Here is a 13,538-nt window from a genome sequence, read left to right as displayed (position 1 = left end):
GTAAATAAAATGATTGTCATGACAGCTTTCTACTATAGACAGAAGCACTACGCTCATTTAATTGGTCCACTGCTTTAAAAGACGCGAGCGTAACAGTCACACACATCCATCCAAGCGTGTGTTTACATTGAAAAACAGTAGAAAAGAAGCTCATTGATGAGGAAAATGTGACTAAATATATATATATATATATATATATATATATATATATATATATATATATATATATATATAATGTGACCCTAAATAGTGACTGAATTTTAAGTTTTGGGTGAACTATTCAAAACAGCACACAGATAATGTTCTCTAGCCCTCTGAAACTGACCTTTTCAGGATTTGATCATAATTGTGGTGTTTTGGTGACTGTCGCTTTAAATGCAAATGAGATTGTGCTCTTTTCAGAAGAAGGCGGAGCTACAGATGCCAGTGTGTCAGCATAGTGGCAGATTCAAACACAAGACTAACGGCCTATGCTAATGAGGGAGAGATGGTCACTAGTGGGCGGGGCTTTCCCCCTCTGATGACATCATACAAAGGAAAAAAGTCAATCAAAATGTTTCTGCAGACTCTTTTCATCAAGTCTGACAATAAACAATACAGTTAATACATGTTGACCATTGGAAGCTGGAGATATTCACACACTGCTGACACACAACTGGGTTTAAACAACTGTGCCCTATAACGTTTGCCACATGCCAAATGTGAATAAAATATGAGCCATTTAAATGAATGCTCACTTTCGTCCATGTTCTGGAAGTCCTGGTTGAACTCTTTCTCTCCAGTCTTCCTGTTCTCCTTCCTCTCGATGACGTGTCCTCTGTCCTGGATGTGATGGCCGATGGACATCTTCTGGAGTCCACTCTCAGAGTCCCGCAGAGACTTCTTGGTCTCCTTTATCTGGACACAGAGCACACACCAGCTGCTGATGCTGATCAGAGAAGTGTGTGTGTGTGTTAGCTGATCAGAAGAGTGTGTGTGTGTGTCTGTGTGTGTGGTACTCACTCCTCCAGGAGCACAGCGCGTCTGAGACGAGGCTGCGAACACTTTTGCCGGCTCGTCTCCTACTTTCGAGTAGGTCATGACAGAGGAGGAGGAGAAGGAGTGGCTGTTGGAGTCTGGAGATGACATGCTGTCCTGGAGGAAACACAAACAGAAGAATAAGCGGCGTGTTATTGACTGGAAATGTGCTGTTTTCGGCTACAACGCTCTCATGTAAACATAGCTTTAGGAGCCGGTCACACCAAACGGGCTTTCCGTTGTGATACTAGAAGAAAAGAAGTGTGCTGCACTTTTTATGTTGCTAGGCAACCACTAAATCAGCTGCGCATTGTACACCAGCGCTGCTGTTGATATTAGCCCCTTTCACACATACAGAACTTTATATGTGAAAGGTTGTATGTGTGAACAGGTCCTTTTTGAAAATACCGGCAAATTCGTTCTGGATATTTTCCGGAAAGTGAAGTTGTAACATTACCGGCAATTAGCCAGAATGCTGCGCTGTGTGAATGCAGAAGGAAGTTGCCGAAAAGAGCGCAAACACGTCTTGAACGTGCTGACGTGAGACGTCTACTTTAGCCAATCAGAACACTCAGACGCATTCACGTCCGCGCGGTTTATGAGAACAAATGAAAATAAATACATTTATGAAAAGAAGTATATATATATATATATATATATATATATATATATATATATATATATATATCTGACTCTGGATGGCCAGTCCGCCACTGCACCTTGGTCCTACATTCATTTCAAAGGAGCGCTACCCTGTACTAAAATGGCGGCTTTAATGATGCCTTTCTTCCAATAGACGACAATAGCGTAGACGACATCTAATGTAAATATCTATGCTTTAAAATGCTCCTAGCGTGACTGAGTTCACATAAATCCACAGTATCTATCTGTCACAAGATGATTCAGACTTTCAGCCACAGATGTCTGTTTTGGCCATGAGATGAGGCATTTTTACACCTTGATAAATTTAGGGAGTGCGAGACAACACTTTATCTGCCTCACTTTATCTAATATCCATGTAAACATAGGCACTGTAATAAGATGAGATACTGCTGTAATGTCAGAAAGAGATCAGACTTACAGTATGTCTGTGCATCGCCTCCATCCGGTTCCTCATGCTTTCCATCATAGAGAAAGGATTGGCAAAGAAGTCCAGCTCCTGATGACAAGAATCACACACACACACACATTAGTGATGCCGCAGACAACCCTTCAGCACAGAATACTGTATGATTTAATAACACACATTCACCCACTGCCATCTATATAGTGTAGACAATAATTGCACTGTATATATATATATATACATACATACATATATATATATATATATATATATATATATATATATATATATATATATATATATATATATATATATATATATATATATATATATATACAGGGCTCAACAATAAGGGCTGCCCGGTGGCCCAGGGCCAGCGTAAAAGACACTTGGGACAGTAGACCGGATCATTCTTGGCCTGATTGGGACAGTGCTGCCTTGTCGCTTAAATTGAACTAGTTTGTGACTATTTGTCAATTGCGTGCGTTTTAAGTTTGTGCTTTTAAATCTTTAAATGCTACCTTCTCTGTAATGTCGTAAGCAACATATTGCTTTCCGATTCGTCTTATCTGATTGATTTGACCATGCTACTTTTTTTTTTTTGTAACCTGGTAACAACCAGTACAGCGTAGAAACAGCAACATGGCGGCAACATCAAATTAAAAGGCTAAACGAAAATGTCTGTCTCTAACGTGTTGGAAGTAGACATTTACGTGGAAACAACACGACAAAATAAAAATGAAGTGATGTTATGCATAGTTTGCCGTCAGTTTGACAAGTCAGCCACCTTTTGTTAAGTAATTTCAAACTGCAATAAAATGCCTCCACATTTTCCATACTGCTCTTTTTCTTTGCATAACACGTATATTTACAATTGTTTTTTAAGTATTGAAATTCTAGATTTACAGACTTTATTTTTGACACATTATTTAAAATATGTGGTTAAAAATAGCTATTAACTTCCCTTTTTTTTTGGTGGGGCCAGTTAAAATTTTAGCAGGGCAAGTAAAAATCTAAACCACTTAAGAGTAGAAAAAATCCTTAGCGTTGAACCCTGATATATATATATATATATATATATATATATATATATATATATATATATATATATATATATATATATATATATATATAATCATTTAACTCTTTATTGCTTTTAAAGGGGGCTAATATTATTGACCTTAAAATGGCTTTAAAACAATTAAGAACTGCTTTTACTATAGCCAAAATAAAACTATTAAGACTTTCTCCAGAAGAACAAATATTATAGCAAATTCTGTGAAAATTTCCTGAATCTGTTCAACATCCTTTGGGAAAAATCACAGGAGGGCGAATAATTCTGACTCAGATCAAATCTGACTCTTGTGTGAAAATGAAAACTCCTTGTGTTTTTAAATGTGGATGGACTTCAGATGTGAAAAGTGTGTGTAAAAACGTGTTGAAGGTTTCTGCTGAGCGCTGTGAATGTCTTCTCAGATTGGTAGCTGTCACCTCTGGTTATCACATCTAATAACGGAGGAGCAGCTGGAGTTCAGCTTTAGTTATAAACCATCAACACCCTGCAGATAATACAGCCTGGGAGAGGACGCCACCAGGCTATCTGCCTGTATTTTTAAGTGCTGCTCAGATGCTATTTTAGGTGGCTGTGGGCCTGAGGTCGTGACCCATTTATGCTACAGGCTAACACAGCGCCAAGTCTCGTCTTACAGCTCCAGATGATTCAACACACCCAATGGGGAAAAGCACTTATGATTCAGAAAATGAGCCGTACAGGAGTTCTAGGAAGAGTTCTGGGAATAATCAGAGCATCAGAAACTTTCTCAGGTTACTGAACGAACACGTCTGTTGCTAAAACACACATGTGAATCATGAGCATGTGCTAATATCAAGTCAAGTAGAGCTTTATTGTCATGTGTGGACATACAGTGGAATGAAATGTCATGTCTTGCAGGATCGCGGTGCTATATCAATAAGCGTAAGTATGAACACAACACTGGGAGTGAGAGCTATTTTAAACCTATACATAACTAACATACTGGAGCGCTAATCTAACTATACATACACTATAAATACTTCACGGTACACATAACCTAAGACGGACTATACAAGAACTTTTACACAAGACAGAAAAATAGTGCAAGAAATTGAGCAAAAGAGGTATTTAAAGCTAAAAAGCAAGTATGTTTTGAGGCACATTCACAAGTAAACACTTTTCTCCTTATCGAGTCCTTGTAAGATGGAGTGTCTGGTGGAAAAGTGGTGCATTTGAAGAGTTTCTACAGGTGGTTTGTTAAGCCCACTCACTCTAGCTAACAGCAAGCTAAGTTTGCTACTTGCTCACACTCTAATGTCAGGCTATCGGAAAGCAGTAATCTGGTCTGTCAGTAAAGTACACAAACAGTGCAAAGCTTAACGTGCACACTGTGTGTGTGCTATCCGCTTGTTAAGTGGTGACGTGTTTGTGACGTATGTAATACTGTTTCCGGGTCCAAGCCGCCATTCATTTGAGTGGAGAAATCATTCGATTATGATCACGTTTTATTCCTATCACACATTAAAGTTAATTTTATATAAAATCATAGTGTACACAACAATCCCTGGGCTTGCTGCATAACAAATACCAAAAATGTAACAATTTATAAAAAAATGAATCACTTTCTGGCCAAAAGATATTAGGCATAGACATATATACTGCGGTCGTGACTTTCGAAAGCATTAAATTTGTAAACGTTTTTTATTACCATTTCATGAGTCTCCCCATTTAGTTGAATAGAGCGCTTGGACCCGGAAGCCGCTTCGCGTGACGTCACACTTAACAAGCAGATAAGGACATTGTGTGTGACTCACCGTTGCAGAAAGGCTTGAATTACCTCCATGACAAATACATCAAATAATCATTGGGAAAGTTCTTATTGTAGTATTTCTCACAAACGTTACGTGAGATCTGCTTTCTTCTTGCCTGTCACTGTGTTGTTTATTAGGGATGTGCACATCGATGCTTGAGTATCAACATATCGTTACTTAGAAGCTTCTAATTTGGTATCGATATTTTTTTAAAGTATCAATATTTCAACTATATTTTAATAATTTCTGCATAACTAAATGTTTTAGCGATGTGACGCTTTGTATACAAGACGTTACACCAATCAATCTGCGCCGGAACGTCATGTGAGCGATCATGTGCCTTTCAGATAACTTACGTACTCAACACACGCAAATCGCACACTTCTGCATTACGGAATGACACAATGGAAGAAACAATAGAGAGGTAACGCAACATGTTGTCATGCTCATTAGCTGAAAAAGCATTGCACGAGCAATATTTGTGTACACAGCAACAATTCAAGCAGTCTTTATAAACATTTATATATAGGTTTATATATATATATATATATATATATATATATATATATATATATATATGTTCAAGTATATTTACATGTGATGATTTTTTTTTATTAACATTATTTAGTAAAATTACATTAACATTTGAAATAATAAGTGGTATTGATATCAGTATCGTTAAAAATTGTAACAAAAAGTATCGGTATCGTATCGAATTTAAAAATTGTGGTATCGGCCATCCCTACTGTTTATCTGACGCAGCTGGAGGCACACTCTGAAGCCTCATTCACACTCAGTGTTGCCAGATATAGATGACTTTTTCCAGCCCAAAAGCTGTCCAAAACTCACAAAAACGCACAAAAATGGCCAAAATATTAGATTTATTTACATTTTATTTATTTATTTACATTGAAATTAACCTAGTTACTTCAATTGCACTATTTTTTTACCATACAGCAACCCACACCAGCAGTCACAGAACAACAACATAACTGGATCACATGGAAACGCGCTCACCCACACATTGCACTTAACGTTGTGTAGGTTACACTACCTATTAGAGTAGGTTTTGCTTTCGAAATGGGGTACAAATTTGTCCTTTTTGCCATTTTAAATTCTTTTGAACATAATTAGGTGCAAGGGCGACGCAATTTATCCAGATGTACTAGTACTAGAGATGACAACTCTTGTTTCATTGCTCTAGCGGGTGAACAGATGCAGCATTTTCACCTGCTGTCCTATAAAACAGGTGAAAAGCTCCGCAGGCCCTGAGCCAGATTTACACACCAGAATAGAGTCTGCTTCGCCTGCAGTAGCAGCCAAGCACAGCTTCAGAAATAACAACTCAGTGGTGACCTTTCAAGACGGAAATACTTTCTAAATAATATATCGACTGAATCACATGATTACGAGCTGCTTCAACAGAACGGTCTGCAGTTATTATTATACACTTTACAATAGTCCGATTCCCAGAAAGCCTGAGAGTCAGAGGCGCAAAGCTTCTTTGTTGTCTTGAAAAACTCTCTTATTTCAAGCTTTCCTTTTTAAAGAAACGTATAAAAGCTCTGGTACACTACAAATCAATTGAGGTATGGGTAACTGCAGTCTGGAGCAATGGGCGTGGCAAAAGGTAGGGGCGTGGTCAAAGGTTTTTCATTGGTCGAATTTTTTTAGTAAAATCCACATATGAACGCGTGTCATTTATGTATCCTAATTTGCATACGTACACACTGACGTGTCAGATTTCTAAGTGGGATCGCTGTTCATGTCATCACATATGACCCCAACAAATGATCTTAAAATGCATCACGCAAAATAAATGGTACTTACGTTAGTGATGAACTGTGCGAACTTTGTGATTTTGCAGATGAGTGTGTATCATTAGTAGAGGTCTCAAAATATTGGCACAAAACAAACACCTAAACAAATTACCAACAGTTTTAATCGAAAAACAAAACTATCTTAATTCACGTCTGATTACAGCTGTCAGCAACACGTCTTACCATCGCGTTTGGTGATTTGCTGTTCAGCCAATGCATTTAACCGGGAATAAAACCTTTGACCAATGAAATAACTTTTACCACGCCCCTACCTTTAGCCACGCCCATTGCTCGAGACTGCAGTTACCCATACCTCAATTAATTTATAGTATAACAGACTTTTATACATTTCCTTAAATAAAAAGCCATACCAGAATTAATTTAATGATTAATATACTGTTTTCGAACACTCCAACACCCCTGTGCTACAGTAGGCGATGTTTTTGAATGATAAACTCAACACCAATGCCGACTGTGAGAGAAGAACAATTTCATAAACATTGTGCAACAGTAGTGTGCAGCTCTTCTTTGGGCCGCTCCAGCCAATAGCAGAACAGCAATTACTGTGGAGGCGGGGTTAAAAATAGTAAGGCCCCATCTGATTGGTCAAATTTACAATGACAACCAATGGATAACAGAAATGTCATTCATCACACTTCTGCGATATGTATCTTACAAATACCATTATCGCGATAACGATATGTTTGCGTTATGTTGTTTATCTTTTGAAATTACATTTATATCGCAATATAAACAATCAATATTGGGCAGCCATAAATGGAAGCTCTCATTCCTGTAGCCAGATGTACAGAAAGCATCCCGGGGTCAGTTAAACCCACAACACCACAGGAGAACACAACCGTAGTGAAGTATGAGCTCAAATACTCACTCGGTCACTGCGCTGGCGTGGGCCGGTGTTAGGATGTCTGTGACCCCGCTGGTGGACATCTGTGATGCTGGGCATGAAGCTCTGAGCGAAAGGGTCAGAAAACCCCCCCATCATCTGCCGCATGCGCTCGTGATGCAGCCTGAAGGGGTCGCTATAGAAAAAGACCAGAGACAACACAATGGAAAAATAAAATAACATCATCGCTGCGTCGCAATTCGCATACTTATACTATGTCCTAAAAGTATGTACATTGAAAAAGTCCATGCTTTTGAGTAACAGACGAGTGTGCAAGCTTGCCACAAACTACTTGCTCATTATGTTGCTTAGTTACACCACCTGTCAATCATCTCCACACCCTAATTCCATATGTAATTACTGACCACACTGGACATTCAGCTGCGTGTGAATCTGCCTTGAGATACCTCCTCAGGTGTTTAGATACTATGTATGCAGAAGTTAACGTCCAAGCACGTCTCTATTTAAGTTCAGCATTGATGTTCAGATGAAATATAACACAGAAAACGTGACTTAAATATTTTGCACTTGGCTAGATATTAATTCATTTGTCATTCAAACAACTTTACCAAAGGTCTTGCGTGTCCGCCATGTTTGTAGTTTGTTTTGCTTTTCACCCGAGTTTGTAGTTCTAATCGAATTTACACCCAATGCGCAATGTAATGTGCGTAATATTAGCAGTTAGAGTACAGACGGTTAAAGATAGTAAGCTCCAATCTGATTGGTCAAATGTATATGACATTTACAATTGTGATGCGTAAATTGCATAAACTATTAACGCAATACTGATCATTTTGCAATATACAACAACTTTATTAAATTTTTTAATATTCAAACGCATTCTCTTACAAGTTTTTTACAAAAAACTGGAGAGATACTGATAATGAAAACTACAATAATAGTTGTTTAGTGTTTGTGAGAGGGGTACTAATATCTTAAGTGTTAGCCTAATAGCAAAACTAGCCTAATATAAATCGCAGACAAAAAAATATTGCATTGTCGTGCAGCCCTATTATGGGCCGCTCCAGACAATAGTAGAACAGCAAATACTGAGAAGGCGGGGTTGAGGATAGTAAAGCCCCATCTGATTGGTCAAATTTAGAATAACAACCAATGCATGAAATAAACGTAATTTATCACACATGTCTGTGATATGTATTTTACAAATACTATTATCAAGATAAGAATATTTTTACAGTATACTTTAATTAAATTTTTGAGGTTGTGCAAAATTATCCTACATAAATGATTACGCTGTTTCCTGATGTTGAATGCAGTTCTAGACCTGATAGGAACTAATGGTACCCAACAGACACGCAATATCACAAGACGTTAATATTAGGTTAGATTTAGGCCGCCAGCGTCTACGGACAATGTTATTTTGACGTCTGATAATAAAATGACGTTGATATTTTGATTTTAGGTTGTGTTGGAAAGTGACCAAATTCCACCGTCCAGTCAAAATCTTAAACCAACATCATGTTGTAAGTCAAAATATAATATATTATTTCATATTATTACATTATATTATTATAAGTCAAATACTGAGATTTAATCGTAGTTCGCTTATTTATTTATTCACAATGGTAACGTCCACACAACGTCAAGCTGTAACATCATTACAAGTTGACAGTTAGTTGTTTTTAGGTTACGTTGGAAAGTAATTAAAATGTAATGTCTGTTCGATGCTGGAACCCTGATGTTGGGTTCTGACGTCAATCTGATTTTCATTTCCAAACAAAAAGCAAAATGACGTCCCCACGATGTTGGGGTACAACTGACATCATAATGACATCCTGTGCCTGCTGGGGAGTTGGGTAAGTTATTCTACTAATTTGGCAACAAATAAATGTCACGTAGGAAACTGTTTGAGTTTTCGTTTAGTAAAAATACATCAGTGAGCCATTTGAGATGACAATAAACCTTATACTACACAGTGCATAAGTGTATAGCGTGTCATTAGAGATGCAACTATTGTCCATTATATGACACTGGTTCACAATCTCTCCTGGGCAGTTAGCAGATCTTTTATTTAAAACTGATTAGTTTCAACAGCCTGTGGGACATGCAGCATTTTCACAAAAGCCATGAACAAAGTGACAGAAGACATGAGAAATATGGAGCACAAATCCAGTCAAAATCAGAGAGCTGTTTATCACCTGAAAGCTGAATGAATAAATAAGATTTCCACTGATGTATGGTTAGTTAAGATAGCACAATAATTGTTCGAGAAACTTTATTTGAAAACCTGTAATCTGAGGGTGAAAAAAATCTAAATTCTGAAAAAATCACATTTAAAGTTGTTCAAATTTTTGATAAATATATACAGTAGGAAGTTTACTAAATAACTTCATGAAAGATGATCTTTACTAAACATTCTAATGATTTGGGGATTAGCAAATATGATTGGTTACTCCTACAAACATAAGACTGGTTTTGTTGTCCTGGGTCAGAAATATAATATGACCCAGACTATATTAAACACACATTCACTTAAAAATAAACATGCTTTGTGAGTGTTGTCCATCTCCCCATTCAGTCTGTGTCAGGCTTGGACACTGAGGACATGACGTGCATACCTTGATGAGCTATTTTACAAAGAAAGAAGAGACAGAAATAATCTTCATTATACTTTCTGTTTTACAGTACAGCAAGGTAAAGCATTAAATGTTATACAGTGATTTCAGAGTTAAACACAGACACTTTAAGTGTCTTTCCTTCATAACACATTGGGCTTTGCTTTGACATGGCAGAGATAGACATTTCTACAACAATATCCCAAAAAATTGCATAGCATCTAGTAGGTATTAGATAAAGCTAAAAAAAAAAAAAAAATTAATAAAAGTAAAATATTCTCAAAACATATTTATTCACAGACTATTTTTTATAATTATTTTAAAAAATAAATTATAACAATAAAAAGAGCATTTTTGCGTTCTGGTTATTTATACTTGTTGTAAAAATATCTATGATATGATGACTACAGTATAATGTTATATAAATACATAAACCTCTTAGTCTTCGTAGATATTTTTATGACTTATTATCTTATTATCCAAGCTACAGTATATATATATATATATATATATATATATATATATATATATATATATATATATAGTCACATAATTGCAGTATAAAACTGAGCAAGTTTATACAAAATGTGTATTTTAATTAAAAACTTTTGAATGTATATTTATGTTGTTTTTCTTTTTTTTTTTTTACTTTGTAGAAATGATTATTTTGAGCCAAATCCTGAGTTAAATTAACCAATCCATTCAATCCACTGGTTGTACATAGATTTTACAGTACACGGGTTTTAAATGGATTATTAGGGTTTTAGGAACTAGTCTGAAATAGTCTTCATCAGCTAGTCTTCATTCTTGAATTCAAATTAGACTAATCTGCCTTTATATAACATCTTGTAATTATTATGAACAATCAAAACCCAAATTAAAGTGCCTAACTTGTAAGACTAGTCTAAGGAGTTTATCGAAACTCACAACACAACAACAACAATAACAGCAGCTGTTACAGTGAACCTACAGTCAGTGACCTGCGATAAACAGGGTCATAACACAACAAATAATAAGATTTATTTGTTCATCTAAATAATATAAGCAACAATTTGTGTTATGAAATCGTTCAACAAAAAGAGTGACTTTTAAAACATAACAGACTAATGTAATAAAACACAATAACCTTATATGATGTATGTATTATTACGTCTATTAGGTTAAAAACGCTCTTTTTGTTTTATATATATATATATATATATATATATATATATATATATATATATATATATATATATATATATATATATATATATATATATATATATCGCAGGTCACTGTTTATCGCAGGTCACTGACTGTAGGTTCACTGTAACAGCTGCTGTTACAGTGCTGTATATATATATATATATATATATATATATATATATATATATATATATATATATATATATATATATATATATATATATATATATATACACTCATTTAATTTGCATACACATTGGCACCTCATCGTTATGCTTTGAGTTGCTCCAAACTGTGTCTAAAGCCACAATAAGACTGTCTTTTCATATTTCTGCAACACTTGTAATATAACAGTGAATTAATATAAAGACTCACGCGAAGAAAGGGTCTTCCTCGAGCTGTCTGAAGTTGAACATGCTGACGGACTCAGGATCTCGGCTCTTCTGGAAGGACGCACTCGGTTACTATAGTCAGCAGCGGAGGATGGGCACGTGACTGGCGTTATGCGCGCTGATTGGCTGAACACTGACGCACTGGTATCTCTGTTTTGTGTCCGTGTGGTCATGACAACACTTTTAATTTTCTAGAAAACTCGACTAATTCTGGCACTTTCTGTCCACATCAGCGCAGGTTTGTTGTAAGATTATAGTGTTTATATGGCTATACAGGAATACTCTAATTTCTGAATTGTATTATGAACACAAACAACATGTGTTTATAGACAAGACGTTTCATTTTGAAATAATTTGATCATGCTTCCAGTAAGGTTATCTTTGCTGCTTTCTGTGTTTTTATTTTTTATTTTTATAATTTTTGTTGTGCCTCCCCTTTCTCTTTGTTCTCTTTTCTTATTTCTTACTTGTCCTTATCACTTTTTAATTGTATGTACTTGTATTTCAGTCTCTCTCAAATTACTTCCTGATTTATATTTTGCATTTCTTCTTTTCTAAATAGAATATAATTTGAATATTTAGAATTTTTTTGAATAATTTGACGACATATTTTTTATTATATCATATTATATTTGTATTACTTCCCACATAGCAAAATATCTCTGGCCCACCTCTGGCCCACACAGTCAGCTTTAGCTTGGTCCACATGCCGCAGTGAATTACGGTACATGACTGGACCAAGTCTGACTTTCAGACAAGGGCCAAATATGGACCATATCTTAGTCAAGTCTTAGCCAAGCTAATTACTCATAAGTAAACCTGAACTGGACCGGATATTGTATGTTGGTGTGTCACAACTGCAATGAAACTCATAAACCCATATATCACTGCTCTTTAGGCGTGCTATTGGTGTGCTTTTTCTCGAAGCGACCTGATTGGTAGATTTTTATTTTCTTTATTTGAAAATAATAAAAAAGTATTTTAAAGGCCAAACTTACATGGCCCACATATCAATAAATAACATCTGGGCCAAATACTACATTTTACATCTGGCCCAAGTATTGTGTGCCTCTGCCAAACCAGGGCCATGTTTGGCCCGCATGCTGTATGCCAGTGCCCGATAAATGCCTGCTGTGCCAGATTTATGCCAAATCTGGGCCAGAATTCTTTGCTACCTGGGTTATATAATATTTTAATGTTATCAGTTAAGTATATGTTACATAAGACAAATTGGGCTCAATGTAGACCAAACTTTTCACATTTCATAAGTGATTTCAATATATATTTGGAACTATTTAAAAACATTTTTTTGTTTATTCATTTTCTTTTCGGCTTAGTTCCTTTACTAATCTGGGGTCGCCACAGCGGAATGAACCGCCAACTTATCCAGCGTATGTTTTACGCAGCGGATGCCCTTGCAGCTGCAACCCATCACTTGGAAAATTTAAAAACATAGGATATGCAGATGTGTCTGCGTTAATATTTTAACCTCCTAGGGCTTAGTGTCCACATATGTGGACATCACATTTTAGCTCTTAAGTGTCTATTTAAAATACTTTGAATGTTTTATATTTTGTTACAGACATACAGTGTCATCCTGCAGCTATTTTGCAGCATATGAAATGTCCCAAACACTAATTTTAACTGTCCAAAATTGGGGGGAAAAATGTTGTTTTTACACTCTGATAGTCAAAATTTAAAAAAAAAAAAGTATGTTAAATATGCATTAAA

At 35.9% G+C, this 13,538-nt stretch overlaps 1 protein-coding gene across 5 annotated transcripts in view; it reads right to left on the bottom strand.

Annotated features, from left to right (window-relative positions):
• Window positions 1–11,881, bottom strand: part of mlf1 (myeloid leukemia factor 1) — a 17,198-nt gene extending 5,317 nt beyond the window's left edge. Inside the window, exons 1-6 of one of the 5 annotated variants that reach the window (XR_015508608.1) lie at window positions 11,791–11,860; window positions 7,637–7,787; window positions 2,099–2,176; window positions 1,003–1,134; window positions 242–897; window positions 1–171 (exon numbers count right to left, since the gene is read on the bottom strand). The exon at window positions 1–171 is cut by the window's left edge and continues 1,062 nt beyond it. Coding sequence is in view for 4 of the 5 variants with exons in the window: in NM_001326373.2 (NP_001313302.2) it covers window positions 738–897; window positions 1,003–1,134; window positions 2,099–2,176; window positions 7,637–7,787; window positions 10,231–10,239; window positions 11,791–11,831 (571 nt within the window). In the remaining variant the exon portion in view is untranslated. 5 annotated transcript variants of the gene reach the window in all.
• Between the last annotated feature and the right edge of the window lie 1,657 nt (window positions 11,882–13,538).

The sequence above is a fragment of the Danio rerio genome, chromosome 15 (genome assembly GCF_052040795.2).
Source record: "Danio rerio strain M-AB ecotype USA chromosome 15, GRCz13ab, whole genome shotgun sequence".
NCBI lineage: Eukaryota > Metazoa > Chordata > Actinopteri > Cypriniformes > Danionidae > Danio > Danio rerio.
Note: the sequence above shows the minus strand (reverse complement) of the source record. Positions and strands in the feature narration are given on the sequence as shown.